Here is a 14,774-nt window from a genome sequence, read left to right as displayed (position 1 = left end):
AAACCCTCCTACTTGCTGCTGGCAATTTCAACTGCACAACCAGAAACGACAGTGAGGAAGAAAGCAAGGGAGAGAGAGGGAAAGAGTGAGAGTTATGCGCCTAGAATTCACAGAATCAGAACGATAGGGACCCCGGGGTCATCTAGCCCAACCCACAGCAATGCGGGAATGGCGCGCCTCTGCATAGGCGCGCGTCTCCTTAGCGCCACCTTGCGGCCGAAAGCGCAGGTTCGATTTCCTGCAGGCGGGGTGGGCTGGGGGGAAAGAGTTGTGCGACGTCATCACGCCGCGACGGCTGAAGAAGAGAACTGGAGGCGGGGTGCGCGGGGGGGGGGAAGAGTGTGGCAACGTCATCACGCCGCGACGGCTGAAGAAGAGACCGGAAGGGGAAAGCGGCGAAGAAGCAGCCGGACGGCGCGGCCTCCTCCGCAGTCGACATGGGGGGAGGCGACCTGGTAAGGACGGAGGTGGGGGGGGGAGAAGAGGGGGGGAGGACACGGGGGGTAGTTCTTCCCCCCCAAAAAGCTGTGAGCTGTTGACAAGGAAGGGTGGTGTGGGAAGTTCGAGCCCCAGTGGAAGCCCTGAAGTGTTGTGGGGCTTTGTGTTGATTTTCCAGGGGCCGGACTGGATGACCCCCGGGTGTCCCTTCCGACTCTACAGTTCTGAGTCTATGCAGCAAAGCACCTGCGAAGGTCCTGGCGGCCAACGCTCAGATACGGGTGGGGGGGACGGGATGGGACGGACCCAGCTTTGAAAGGGAAGGAGGGTGTTATTGTAAGGCGCTACGCGTTCACACTGGGTGACAGATTACCTGCTTTTGTCTTGTGTGTAATTATCTAAATCTTTTCATGTTGTAAGTTGCCTTTATTATTACAGTGGCACCTCGGGTTACAGACGCTTCAGGTTACGGATTCCGCTAACCCAGAAATAGTACTTCCCTGTGGGAGAAAGTGCAACAAATGTTAGTTGTCGTGGACAAAAACCACACCACTTTCTCCCTTTTTTTGAAACACAATAGGGATATATTTAAATTTGCAATTTGGTATAACAGGGACAGTACAGTGGTACCTCGGGTTACAGACACTTCAGGTTGCATACACTTCAGGTTACAGACTCCGCTAACCCAGAAATAGTACCTCGCGTTAAGAACTTTGCTTCAGGATGAGAACAGAAATTGTGCTCTCGCGGCGTGTCGGCAGCGGGAGGCCCCATTAGCTAAAGTGGTGCATCAGGTTAAGAACAGTTTCAGGTTAAGAATGGACCTTTGGAACGAATTAAGTTCTTAACCCGAGGTACCACTGTACTTTAATGTATTTTATTTATGATTTTCAATTTTATACATTTCAATAATTTTATGTGCATTTTAACATATCATAACTTGACTTGATGCCAGAGTGGTGCATGCTCTAGTTATCTCCCGCTTGGACTACAGCAATGCGCTATACATGGGGCTACCTTTGAAGGTGACCCACAAACTGCAACTAATTCAGAATGCGGCAGCTAGACTGGTGGCTGGGAGTGGCCGCCGAGACATTATAACACTGGTCCTAAAAGACCTACATTGGCTCCCAGTACATTTCCGGGCACAATTCAAAGTGTTGGTGCTGACCTTTAAAGCCTTTAAAGGCCTTGGCCCAGCATACCTGAAGGAGCGTCTCCACCCCCATTGTTCAGCCCGGACACTGAGGTCCAGCTCCGAGGGCCTTCTGACAGTTCCCTCATTGCAAGAAGTGAAGTTACAGGGAACCAGGCAGAGGGCCTTCTCGGTAGTGGTGCCTACCTTGTGGAATGTCCTCCCATCAGATGTCAAGGAAATAAACAACTACTGTATCTGACTTTTAGAAGACATCTGAAGGCAGCCCTGTTTAGGGAAATGTTTAATGGTTGATGTTTTATCATGTTTTTAATATTCTGTTGGGAGCCGCCCAGAGTGGCTGGGGAAACCCAGCTAGATGGGCGGCTTATAAATAATAAATTATTATTATTACATCCCCCTTTTTTGCGGTTCCTTAAATTTATTTTTAATATCTTCTGCATATCCAAATTAACTCATTTACTTAAAAACTATATTTGCTCATTTATCCAAATTTACTCATCTGCTTTAAATATATACACGTAAAACTGCAGGTTATTTGAATAATCCTGCCATTTTTCTTATCTGTTTACAGTTTATTTGTAAATATTCAACAAACCATTTCTGTTCTTTTATAAAAAGTTTGTTATCTTGATTTCTTATTTTCCCGATAAGTTCTGCCATTTCTGCATATTCCTTAAGTTTTTGTTTCCATTCTTCTTTTGCTGGTACTTTTTCTTCTTTCCATTTTTGGGCAAGTAACATTCTTGCTATTGTTTCTAACTACGGAAGGGTGGCATAAAAACAAAACAATGGTGGTGGTCTGCCTTGCTTTTAGAATTCCCCAGGTTAGAATAATAGGATCTTAGAATTGTAGAGTTGGAAGGTACCACGAGGGTCATCTAGTCCAATCCCGTGCAAGGCAGGAATCTTTTGCCCAATTCTGGCAATAACCCATGACCCTGAGGTGAAGAGTCTCCTGCTGTACCAACTGAGCTATGCCAGGTTACTTGTTATTATATATTTATTAATACTGCGCCCCTGCCTTTTCCCTGACAGGAGTCAAAGCAACTTAGAGATAAAAATAAGAAATGCTAAAAGAGAAAGCAATCATTAAAGCACAATTGAATATTGATGGAATTAAAACTCTCGTTTTAATTGTATCAATATTCAGTTGCTTAAATTTGTGTGTGTGTGTGTGTGTGTGAAAGCTCTGGCAGCTCCAGCTGGGGCTGGGAATGCATCCTGTCGGGAACCCTAGATACCAGCTGCCAGTCAGTGTAAATATTATTATTATCCTGAAGCAAAGTTCTTAACCTGAAGCACTTTTTCTGGGTTAGCGGAGTCTCTAACCTGAAGCGTCTGCAATCTGAAGCGTATGTAACCTGAGGTACCACTGTACTTTGTTGGAAGCCGTCCAGAGTGGCTGGGGAAACCCAGCCAGATGGGCAGGGTATAAATAATATATTATTATTATTATTATTATTATTATTATTATTATTATTATATACCTCAATTCAAGGGTCTCATTCCTGTTCGCAGAACCTCAAGAAAAGCTGGCATCCACAAACCCTGCGCAATGTGGAGAAAGTTTGGAAGGCAGAACAGAAGCATGAAGCCGAACGGAAGAAAATTGAGGAGCTGCAGCGGGAGTTACATGAAGAACGAGCGCGGGAGGAAATGCAGCGCTATGCGGAGGATGTGGGGGCCGTCAAGTATGTTGGGCAGGATTTCCTTGGTCAACAGGCATATTTAGGGCTTAAAATTGAGCAGATGCTTAGCATTTCTTCTCCAAGCAGCTACACTGGTAACCAAAACGCCACAGAAATGTGAATCAGTTAGCAGAAACAGCCTCATAGGATGATGGTTTCTCAGGTTCTTTGGGGAAAACTTGGAGTGAAATTATACTTGTTCAGGGTCAGAAACTCAGATATATATACTGTATTTTTTGCTCTATAAGACGCACTTTTCCCCTCCTAAAAAGTAAGGGGAAATGTGTGTGCGTCTTATGGAGCGAATGCAGGCGGGAGGCTCTGCTCAGCGCTCCCTTTAAAGAGCCGCGTGGAGCCCATCAGTCCCGTCCTCCCTCCTTGGGGAAAAGCCCCCAAGAGCCACAAACACGCTCCACGCACTCTTTAAAGGGAGCGTGGCTCTTGGGGGAGCCTTCCTCCCACTGCCAGGCGATCCCACTTGCTGTCCTGGCTTCTATCTTAGCCACACGTACCTTCTCCCGGGCAGGGGGAGCTTTCATCTCGCTGCTCTGAAGAGGCTTTGTGTGGCTATTCCAGAAGCCAGAACAGCAAGAGGCTATCCCAGAAGCCAGATTCCTCTTGCTGTTCTGGCTTCTGGGATTCAGAATATTTTTTTTTCTTGTTTTCCTCCTCCAAAAACTAGGCGCGTCTTATGGTCTAGTGCGTCTTATAGAGCGAAAAATACGGTGAGCTAGGCACCTCCCCCCCCCGAGGCTTATTATTTCTATTCATTTCATTTCTTTAATGCTTTATATTTTAAAGAAAAACATCTCAGAGTGCTTTACAACACATGCAGAATAAAACAAATTCAAGCCTCAAGGAAAATATTTCAGATCCCTTTCTAAGTGACATTTTGCTTTCCCCATATCTATTTACCCACTTAACTTATATAGCAGCCCCATAACAGAAGTACTCGGGGAAGCCAGTGTGGTGTAACGGTTAGAGTGTTGGACCAGTAGACGAAGAAGAGTTTGGATTTGATATCCCGCTTTATCACTACCCTAAGGAGTCTCAAAGCGGCTAATAATCTCCTTTCCCTTCCTGCCCCACAACAAACACTCTGTGAGGTGAGTGAGGCTGAGAGACTTCAGAGAAGTGTGACTAGCCTAAGGTCACCCAGCAGCTGCATGTGGAGGAGTGGGGAAGCGAACCCAGTTCACCAGATTACGAGTCTACTGTTCTTAACCACTACACTGGAAGATTGGGGTTCAAATCCCTACTTAGTCATGAAGCTGACTGGGTGACCTTGGGCCAGTCCCAGCCTCTTAACCTACCTCAAAAGGTCGTTTTAGGGATTAACTGAGGGGGGGGGTGAACCATGTACTTGGAGAAAAAAGGTGGGATATAAATGCATTAAATAAGCTCTTCTGCATGCCTGTTAAGAAAACTGGAGGGGCCAGCCAGATGGAAATGTCAGTTATCAGTCTGGCATCCAGAGATCTCCCATGTGGTCGCAACAGTGCTATTTTTCTAGAAAAAGGGGTGCCAGAACTCACCAAGATTGCCATCCTCGTTCTCTTGGAATGGCAATGACGCCCACCTGAGAGGTGCCGGAACCAAGTTCTGGTCAATCCCAGCTGAAAAAAATAGCAATTGGACCAGTGCCAGTAGCAAAATGCACCTGGTGCCTGGCTTATTTCTAACACTAATCCGTAAACAAACCCCTGTTTTGCAATATAGACAAGCTGAACAATAGAACACAACACGATGGCCAAGAACAATGGCACTAAACACTGTTTATAGACTAATACAAATGATCAGAAATTACAACCAAAGTCTCTAAATCTTCCTCACCAGTCGCGGTAGAATAATTCAAAAGTTCGATATATACATAATCTGTCACCAAATATCACCGGAACGGAGTTTCCGGATAACCAATCTGTTTTGTTCAATGCTTCATCAGCCAGACTTGTAAGAATTAATATGAGAAGGATGCAGTTAAATTTCTTAACAAGCCAGTCTTACATGTAAGCAAATATAAACACTGTAGAAAATATACTCTGGATCAGTGCTCATATGATACTGTAGTCACTGAATTTTTGAATTCTGGCGATATTTGGTGACAGATTATGTATAGATCGAACTTTTGAATTATTCTACCGCGACTGTTGAGGAAGATTTAGAGACTTTGGTTGTAATTTCTGATCATTTATATTAGTCTATAAATAGTGTTTAGTGCATTGTTATTTGTTGTGTTATATTGTTCAGTAATATCTAACACTGACTTGTGTATATATGTTTGCCTGTGTCTTTATTTCTGTTTCTAACTTGCGCTATTTCTAAACAAAGCACAGGCACAAAAACGTATTTTAGAAAGTTTAAAATTACCCCCAGATCTGTTTCACCTTCCATCGGCTACTCAATTGTTTCCTTGGTCAACTCTTCCTTATAACAGTTTGAGAAATGCTTCTGTTGTAGAGGAGACATCTTTTGCTTTCTCTCAGCTCCCACCCACTTGGTCTGAAAAATATGTTTAGTGTCCTTTTCTGCCAATGAATTAGGAAAAAAGATGAGAAGCTGGAGTGGATGTACCAAGGACCAGGAGGCATGGTGAACAGAGATGAATACCTTATGGGCCGCCCAGTTGACAAATACGTCTTTGAGACCATGGAGGACAAGGAAACAGGCTGTTCCTCTGAGACCGGCCTTCTGCCAGGCTCCATCTTTGCCCCTGCAGCTGCCAACTCTGCCTTGGATATGGCCAGCAAGATCCGAGAAGACCCGCTGTTAATGATAAGGTAGCAAAAATATTTAGCTTTATATGGAACCAGTTGGTGCTCTTAAGTTTTGTAAAGTACAGGGGAATCAAGGCCTTTTAGTGTGACCATGCAGTGGGAGGACAACGACGTATTGTTTTCATTAGTGTCACCAGTTCCCCACTTTAATATGTATTTATTTAAAGTGGGATTTTTTTTACCTTGCTAAAAACTCCCCAAAGCGGCTTTAAAAGGCCAGTAGTAGCTGTGGTCTAAACCACAGAGCCTAGGGCTTGCCGATCAGAAGGTCGGTGGTTCAAATCCCCGCAACGGGGTGAGCTCCCGTGGCTCGGTCCCTGCTCCTGCCAACCTAGCAGTTCGAAAGCATGTCAAAGTGCAAGTAGATAAATGGGTACTATTCCTGCGGGAAGGTAAATGGCATTTCCAGGCACTGCTCTGGTTCGCCAGAAGCGGCTTAGTCATGCTAGCCACATGATCCGGAAAAACTGTACCCTGGCTCCCTTGGCCAGTAAAGTGAGATGAGCGCCGCAACCCCAGAGTCATCCACAACTGAACCCTAACGGCCAGGGGTCCCTTTACTTTTCTAGTAAGACAAAGGTGTAAGAAAAATGTAAAGCTGAGACATTACGTTACATCGCAGAAACTTGCAGTGATGCGAACCTTGCAGTTAGGTTTCATTGCAGTGTTGGGATAACAGTGCTGTGCATGGGGAAATCTCATCATAACCTTGAAATCTCTCCCCACCCCCGGTTTTTAATGTTGTTATTTAGGAAGAGGGAGGAAGAGAAGAAGCGTGAAGTTCTGAACAACCCTGTAAAAATGAAGAAGATCAAAGAACTGGTATGTTAAGTCTGCGATCCTATGTACCCTTAGCTAATATTCTATGGGATGTGCATAGAATTGTGCTATTGTCTGTAACAAATCCTTATAGCAAGGATTAACATGTACAATGTCCTCTTGTCTTTGGGGTGGGGGGAAATAGCATTTTAATTCCAAGGCTTGAAATGTTTAGGTGTGAAGGCGTGGACTCTGGCATTACATTGGTGCTGATTTAATTGGCATTATATTGGTGCTGATATAAATGTATTGAGGATAAATGTAACCTTCATCTTTTAATTGTGTGCTCACAACCAAGGTGGTTTAAAGACTTGGACAGGGAAGGGTGACTTTCCACCCCACTCCCTTTCCAATGCCTGATTATGGTTGGAGCAGCAATTCTCACCCGTATATTATCGGGAGGTAATTATTCCAACTTTATCTAATGCAGAATAGGACAAAGAGAGGTGGTGGGAAGAAGTCTTTGTCCTCGCACTCCTTCACGTGGTAGAACTGCATTATAAATCACTATGTCGTTTGATACGGAGCTGGCACCTTTCTCCTTCCCCCACCCCCAGTTGCAAAGCAGCTTGGAGAAGAAGAAGAAAAAGAAGAAGAAAGATAAGAAGAAGAAACACAAAAAGCACAAGCACCACAGCCCCAGCAGCAGCGAAGACGAACAGGCAAAAGCCAAGTACGTTTACAGAGAGCCAGTGTGGTGTAGTGGTTGAGAGCGGTAGACTCGTAATCTGGGGAACCGGGTTCGCTTCCCCACTCCTCCACATGCAGCTGCTGGGTGAAGTCTCTCAGCCCCACTCACCTCACAGAGTGTTTGTTGTGGGGGAGGAAGGGAAAGGAGATTGTTGGCCGCTTTGAGACTTCTTCAGGTAGTGATAAAGCGGGATATCAAATCCAAACTCCTCTTCTTATACGCAGTGTGACCTTGTTCAACACTCATTTCCTGTTCTTAATTAGTAACTTATTTTCCACTCTTGGTTGGGTTGGTCTTGTGAGGTAGGGCTTTGTCACTCCTTTTGATGTCGATAAAGGAGGCTAAGGAGAGAGTGATTTGCCCACAACTGCAGAGACAGGACTTGTACCTACTCTGCCCGTGAAGCAGCAGTGGATATTCAGTATCTGCTAAATCGAGGACAGGCAGAACAGTTTTCTTTCTCCCTTCAGAAATGTCCTTGTGGGGGGCAGAGGCGCCTCCTTTTCAAGCCTACGTACTTGTACATCTTTCTCCTGCCTCAGGCAATTCGTTGGATCCCCAGGGAGTTCCTGCTGCCAGGCTTGCCTTGTTTTCCTTCCCCTTGTCTATCTGTTAGCCTGGGTTCCTTGACAAGGCTTGGTGTCTACAGGTTAGGCATTCAGAATTAGGTGCCATGTAAACCACAGAGCCTAGGGCTTGCCGATCAGAAGGTCCGCGGTTTGAATCCCTGCGACGGGGTGAGCTCCCGTTGCTCGGTCCCTGCTCCTGCCAACCTAGCAGTTCGAAAGCACACCAAAATGCAAGTAGATAAATAGGTACCGCTCCGGTGGGAAGGTAAACGGCGTTTCCGTGCGCTGCTCTGGTTCTCCAGAAGCGGCTTAGTCCTGCTGGCCACATGACCCGGAAGCTGTACGCCGGCTCCCTTGGCCAATAAAGCGAGATGAGCGCCGCAACCCCAGAGTTGGTCACAACTGGACCTAATGGTCAGGGGTCCCTTTACCTTTTTAACCTTGGCAAACATGTCCAGTCACATCCTTGGTACAAGATTAGCATAAGCAGACATGGCAGGGCAAGACTCAGGTATAAGATTAGCATAGGCAAACACCTCTGAAGTCCCACCACCCAAAGTACAATAGAACTTCCTTTGCATGTCTGGCCCCTTGGCAAGTTTGGTGATGGGATTAGGCTTTCCTTGGCCAACAGTCAGCTCAGCAATTGTGACCTCTGGGAACTTCCTGGAGTCCCTTTCAAGGGGGAAATAGCTTTAATGGTCAGGGGTTCCTTACCTTCTTAATATCTGAAGACTCTGTAGCTATCAGACCACCTGGAGAGGTTCAGTAATAACCAGGCTGACAAAGAGGCTGGCATAACCGTTGCTTTTGTCTTTTGCTTTAGGTCACGGGAGAAAACGGATCGCTCTTCTTCAGAGCCTCTTCACCCCAAAATACCCGGGTATGGTTTGCAGGTACGCCCAAGCTGTCTACCCTTAAGACTTCCCCCCTGGGGTGGCATTTACAGTGAGCAAAATGGAAGGGGTGAAGACCACGGCTGGCAAGCAAGGTTGCCTCCATCACCAGTCACACCTTTCTCCAATTTCAGATCCAAAATACCGGCCGTGAAAGCACATTTGGCCACAAGGTCCAACAGAGTTCTGGGTCAAAGAGCCGCGGCCTGTCGCCAGAGCGGACGTCTGGCAAGAAGAACGCTTACGAGACAGAGCAGAGCAGCCGCAGGAGGTCAAGGTCACCTAGGCACAATAAACAGTAAGCAAGGAGAGGGGGGCATCTGTTGCTGGGTGCCTATTGATAGTGCTATGGAAGCCAGTCTATTTATGGCTTAGAATCATTTACTTGTGGTGGAGTGTCATGAGAAAGCAGAATGGGGTCTGAGTGTACTTAAAGGGAGATAATCCCATCTCCAGCATATGTCTCACCCACCCTGTGTTCATCACCTGAGACCCTTCTTTGTGTGTCTCCTCCACAAGAGGTCCAGAGAGTGGCAGCGGAAGAAGGGGCCATTTTTGCCATGGCTCCCTGTTTGTGAAATGCTCTCCCCAGGGAGGCTTGCCAGGCGCCTTCATTAGATATCTTTAGGTGCCAGGCAGAAAAAGTTTATTGCTTCTATGGCTGATTAACATTCTATGGCCTTTTTGTGGGAGGGGGGATATTGGTTTGTTCAACTTTTTTATTACGTATTTTGTGTTCTCATTTTGTATTTTTATCTTGTGACCTGCCCTGTAATCTTCGGATGAAGGGTGCTGTACAAATTCAATTAATAATAATAATAGTAATAGTACAGTGGTGCCTCGCAAGACGAAATTAATCCGTACCGCGAGTCTCTTTGTCTTGCGGTTTTTTCGTCTTGCAAAGCATGGCTATAAGAGGCTTAGCGGCTATTAACGGCTTAGCGGCTTTTAAAAAAAGGAAACAAATTCGCAAGATGTTTCGTCTTGCGAAGCAAGCCCATAGGGAAATTCATCTTGCGGAACGACTCAAAAAACGGAAAACTCTTTCGTCTTGTGCGTTTTTCGTCTTGCGAGGCATTCGTCTTGTGAGGTACCACTGTACAGTGGTACCTCTGGATGCTAACGGGATCCGTTCCGGAGCCCCGTTCGCATCCTGAAGTGAACACAACCCGCGTCTGTGCATGCGCAGGTCACAATTCGCCGCTTCCACACATGCGTGTGACGTCATTTTGACAGTCTGCGCATGCGTGAGCGCAAACCTGGAAGTAATGCGCTCCGTTACTTCCGGGTTGCCGCGCAGCGCAACCCGAAAATACTCATCCCAAAGCTACTTCAACCCGAGGTATGACTGTACAAGATTGGGAAGGGGCAGGAGAATGGAATAGGTCCAAGACTCCTTGGGACCAAATGGTTATTTTCGTGGCGGATATAAAAAAAGGATCTTCCTGAATTGCAGCTACAACATCAAGGAACAGAAGGCAAAAAGGAGTCCTTCGCCGAAGCAAGAAGTCTATAGAAGACCACAGACCTCAAGGTATGTTTAAGTGCGTACAGTGCCAGGGGGTGCATTGTGAAGAAAGGGAAAGAGCTCTATATGGCTGCATCCTTCATGCAGGAGGCTTCAAGATGGATTGGCAAAGCAAGGCGATGATATTCAAAGTCCCACACTTTGTGTTTAATTCATGTCCACCTTCCTGGATGCTGAAGGCCAGAAAGCTGCTCTTAGGTGCTTTTTTTTTAGGTTTTAGACTTCAGTTCTGTGCCCTGGGTGGTCCAATGTACTCAGTAGACCTGGTTAAAACCAGAAGAATCCTGATGTGGGTGTGAAATCTAGATCCCTTAATGCCCATGTGCCATGCTCTGCCCTGGCTTCCTTTTCATTTCCGGGCAAATTCAAGATTGCCCATGTGCTCTAAATGAGCTTGACACACTGCAAGTAGCCAGAGGCAGTTTGCTGTAGCTAAGAGAAATCCATTTGCTGGGAGTTCCCCGGTTATGCAGGGATTTGATTTGAACCCAGGTCTTTTCACTTACCCTATTTGTATGACCGCCCATCAACCCATGTTCTCACTGGTTCACCAAAAAAACAAAACAAAAACAAAACAAATAGTGTTCAGATCCGATAACAGTGATCAAAGCTACAACATTCTGCTGTAGCTCCAGCACTGGAGGCTGGGCAGACTGAAGCTGAATATGATCTCCTTTAGGAGAAAACTCTCTGCGGAAGAGCTGGAGAGAAAACGTCGAGAAATGATGGACAATGCCAAGTGGCGGGAAGAGGAGAGAGCGAAGAACGTGAACAGACACAGAAAAGAAGAGGAGCGAGAGCTCACACGGGATAAACTTGACAACGGCAATGGGAAGTTTATACAGTGAGTTTCCTCCCCTCCTCTGAAACTTGGCGGGGGGGGGGGAGAGCTATAGCTGAGCATGTGCTTTGGGTTCAGTCCCTGTCATCTCAAGTTAAAAGGATTGAGTGATGGGAGACCTTGGAGAACCACTGCCCAAAATATTAGACGTCACTGGGCTACATGGATGCGGGTGGCGCTGTGGTCTAAACCACTGAGCCTCTTGGGCTTGCCGATCAGAAGGTCGGCGGTTCAAATCCCCGTGATGGGCTGAGCTCCTGTTGCTCTTTCCCAGCTCCTGCCAACCTAGCAGTCCGAAAGCACGCCAGTGCAAGTAGATAAATAGGTATCGCTGCAGCGGGAAGGTAAACGGTGTTTCTGTGTGCTCTGGTTTCCGTCATGGTGTTCCGTTGTGCCAGAAGCGGTTTAGTCATGCTGGCCACATGACCTGGAAAGTTAAGGTAAAGGGACCCCTAACCATTAGGTCCAGTCGTGACCGACTCGGGGGTTGGGGCGCTCATCTCGCTTTATTGGCCGAGGGAGCCAGCATGACCACGCCACTTCTGGCGAACCAGAGCAGCGCACGGAAACACCGTTTACCTTCCCGCCGGAGCGGTACCTATTTATCTACTTGCAGTTTGACGTGCTTTCGAACTGTTAGGTTGGCAGGAGCAGAGACCGAGCAACGGGAGCTCACCCCATCACGGGAATTCGAACCACCGACCTTCTGATCGGCAAGTCCTAGACTCTGTGGTTTAACCCACAGCGCCACCCGCATCCCTTACCTGGAAAGTTAGCTATAGACAAACGCCGGCTCCTTTGGTCTGAAAGCAAGATGAGTGCTGAAACCCTATCATCGCCTTTGACTTAACCGTCCAGGGGTCCTTTACCTTACCTTTTTTGGTTTTTTTTTACATGGACCAGTGGTCTGATTTAAACACCTTCACGCGTTCCTATAAAATTTCAGTTCCAAAACTAAAGTAAGGGTTGCATGTGGCTCAGGAAGTATACCATATGCCCTTGGTATGTGGTTTAAGAAGAGGCCTTGCCTCTTCTGAGCCCATTTCCACCTCTTTCCTTCCTGCCTAAAATTCCTTTTGGTGGGAAACACACTTGGGGTACAAGGCAGGAGGCTGCTTTTTCCAACTCATCACGTTTCTTTCTCTCGATTTTCCTGCAGCCACATAAAGCTTGAGAGTGCGTCAACCTCTTCCCTTGAAGACAGGGTCAAGAGGAACATTCACTCCATCCAAAGGACAGCGGCAGCCCTGGAAAAAAACTTCATGCAGAGATGAGACTTGCTTCTGTCTTCCTCCACCAGACCACTGGACCAGATAGGGAAACCTTCGTATAAACTCCACAGCTCAGGGCAGCTGTCCTCTCACTGTGTGAGAGGGCTTATACCTGGGTATCATGAGGAAGACGTTCTCTTTGATGCTTTGCTATAAGGGTCGGTTTTTTCCAAACTAGGATGTCGTAAAGGCCTGTGGGGTCCCAACTTTTGGAAGAGTTTGATGTACTCCTGGCAAGGCTTTTGGATGGTAGGCCCTGGCTTGAAGCTCCATAGAGCTATAACATTTAGGCTAGAGGGCATCAGCTAGAGGAGATTTGCATCCACAGTGAATGGAACAGAAAGAAAGAAGAGGCAGTCCTTTCACTTCTGATTATGTCATCGCTTCTTGTAAAGGAGCACAGCTGCCAAAACCACATGTATTTTATTGGCTGATCATAATTCCTTTTCGGTTTCTTAAATAATTTGATATTATTGGGCATTGGACCCATCCAAAATTTAGTGAGGCAAGTGGAGAATTCTGGGGATTATAGTTTCCCTTTGGCTTATGTTTCTGTTTTGTTGAGTTATTCTCCCCCACCCCCAAGACCATTTTTAAAACAACTTTTAAATAAGATTTTGAGCTGGGTACCTAATACCGTAGAGACAGGGGTGCCTTTTATAAAAAGAGGCTTTATTTTATTTAAAGCGTTTTAGTGGAGACAGATGCACTTTCTGAAGTGAAACTTAGCTTTCTGAAGAATAGACAAAAAAAGTAATACCTGACCTAACGGGACAGCCGTTTTTGTGTAGTCTGTGATGTGTAAATGCTGATCTTTGTATAAAATCCAGCTGGAATAATAGATATTGTTTCTCTTAAGCAGCTGTTTTAACCTTTTTGTGGTGATTTATCTTAATAAGCTGTTCGCATTCGCAGGTCATTTGAAATATTGTTGTGTTTCATGTGGAACGGCAGAAGAATGTGCGGTGATTGCAGGGCTGGGGAAGCGCACAAATCCCCGTTTTGTAGCAACTGGCTTTGGAAACAGGCCCTTTTAGAGTGAAAAGAGGGCTGTCAAGTATGTTCCCAAAACACTCTGCTTACAAGGACAGTGACCATCCCCACCCACAAGGCTTTTAAAACACTCCTGGGATAGGTACAAAGAGCTATATGAGAGGATGAAGGAGCAGCCGCTCTGTGCCCTGCAGCCAGCGCCTCAACTCAAGGCACAGTTTAGAAGAAAGACTACTCACTCTTCCTGGCTTTTTACCCTTTCACATTATTCTATATTTGTAAAGGTGTGTTAACTGTTGTGCCAGAAAATTTCTACTAAATATGAGATTATTTATTTATTTTTTACTATCTACTTATCATTGCTTATGGCACAAAATCTCCCCTTCTAATTGAAGAGAGATGGCAGAAACTAAAAAGGTAAAGGGGCCCCTGACCATTAGGTCCAGTCGTGGCCGGCTCTGGGGTTGCGGCGCTCATCTCGCTTTATTGGCCGAGGGAGCTGGCGTACACCTTCCGGGTCATGTGGGCAGCATTACTAAGCCTCTTCTGGCGAACCAGAGCAGCGCGCGGAAACGCCGTTTTCCTTCCCGCCGGAGCAGTACCTATTTATCTACTTGCACTGGCGTGCTTTTGAACTGCTAGGTTGGCAGGAGCAGGGACCGAGCAACAGGAGCTCACCCCGTTGCGGGGATTCGAACCGCCAACCTTCTGATCGGCAAGTCCTAGGCTCTGTGGTTTAACCCACAGCGCCACCCGCGTCCCTTGGCAGAAACTACTTGGCTGCTTTTGGCTGTGTACTTACGTTTTTAATGGTGAAAAGGGGCCCCTTAAGAAAATCAACTACAGCGATTGTATAATTCACAGGAGTGAATGTTAGTATTTTGACAGCTGTCTCCAAAGTTAACATGGCCACTTTATACCTGCCAGGAATCCCTCCTGGCCCATAGCCCTGTATGAGATTTCTCTGTTTCCTCTTCTTCCCTTAGCTTCTTATTTCTGATCTTCAGACTCTCTCCTTCTCCGTTTCCTCAGGATCGTAATTCTCAAGCATCTACATGTTTGCTTCCTTCTTCTTGGCTACCACACCCTCTTTGAATAATTATTACC

The 14,774-nt window shown here is 46.4% G+C and overlaps 1 protein-coding gene across 1 annotated transcript; it reads left to right on the top strand.

The window, feature by feature from the left end:
• The first annotated feature begins 339 nt into the window (after nucleotides 1-339).
• CWC25 (CWC25 spliceosome associated protein homolog) lies at nucleotides 340-13,532 on the top strand. The gene is made up of 10 exons (XM_082195030.1): nucleotides 340-455; nucleotides 3,116-3,288; nucleotides 5,826-6,062; nucleotides 6,812-6,881; nucleotides 7,436-7,551; nucleotides 8,965-9,034; nucleotides 9,169-9,332; nucleotides 10,491-10,568; nucleotides 11,242-11,406; nucleotides 12,563-13,532. Exons 1-10 carry the CDS (start codon nucleotides 438-440, stop codon nucleotides 12,675-12,677), a joined length of 1,206 nt encoding a protein of 401 aa, XP_082051156.1. The 5' UTR covers nucleotides 340-437; the 3' UTR covers nucleotides 12,678-13,532.
• Nucleotides 13,533-14,774: the final 1,242 nt, after the last annotated feature.

The sequence above is a fragment of the Podarcis vaucheri genome, assembly GCF_965113315.1.
Source record: "Podarcis vaucheri genome assembly, chromosome: 13".
In the NCBI taxonomy this organism is placed as follows: Eukaryota; Metazoa; Chordata; class Lepidosauria; order Squamata; family Lacertidae; genus Podarcis; species Podarcis vaucheri.
The sequence above is the reverse complement of the archived record's forward strand: the minus strand, read 5'-3'. Positions and strand labels throughout refer to the sequence as shown.

Coding starts and splice junctions, on each gene's coding strand:
- CWC25 (XM_082195030.1), top strand. Junction 9,333..10,490: donor TCACCTAGGCACAATAAACA/GTAAGCAAGGAG, acceptor CCTGAATTGCAG/CTACAACATCAAGGAACAGA. Junction 10,569..11,241: donor AGAAGACCACAGACCTCAAG/GTATGTTTAAGT, acceptor GATCTCCTTTAG/GAGAAAACTCTCTGCGGAAG.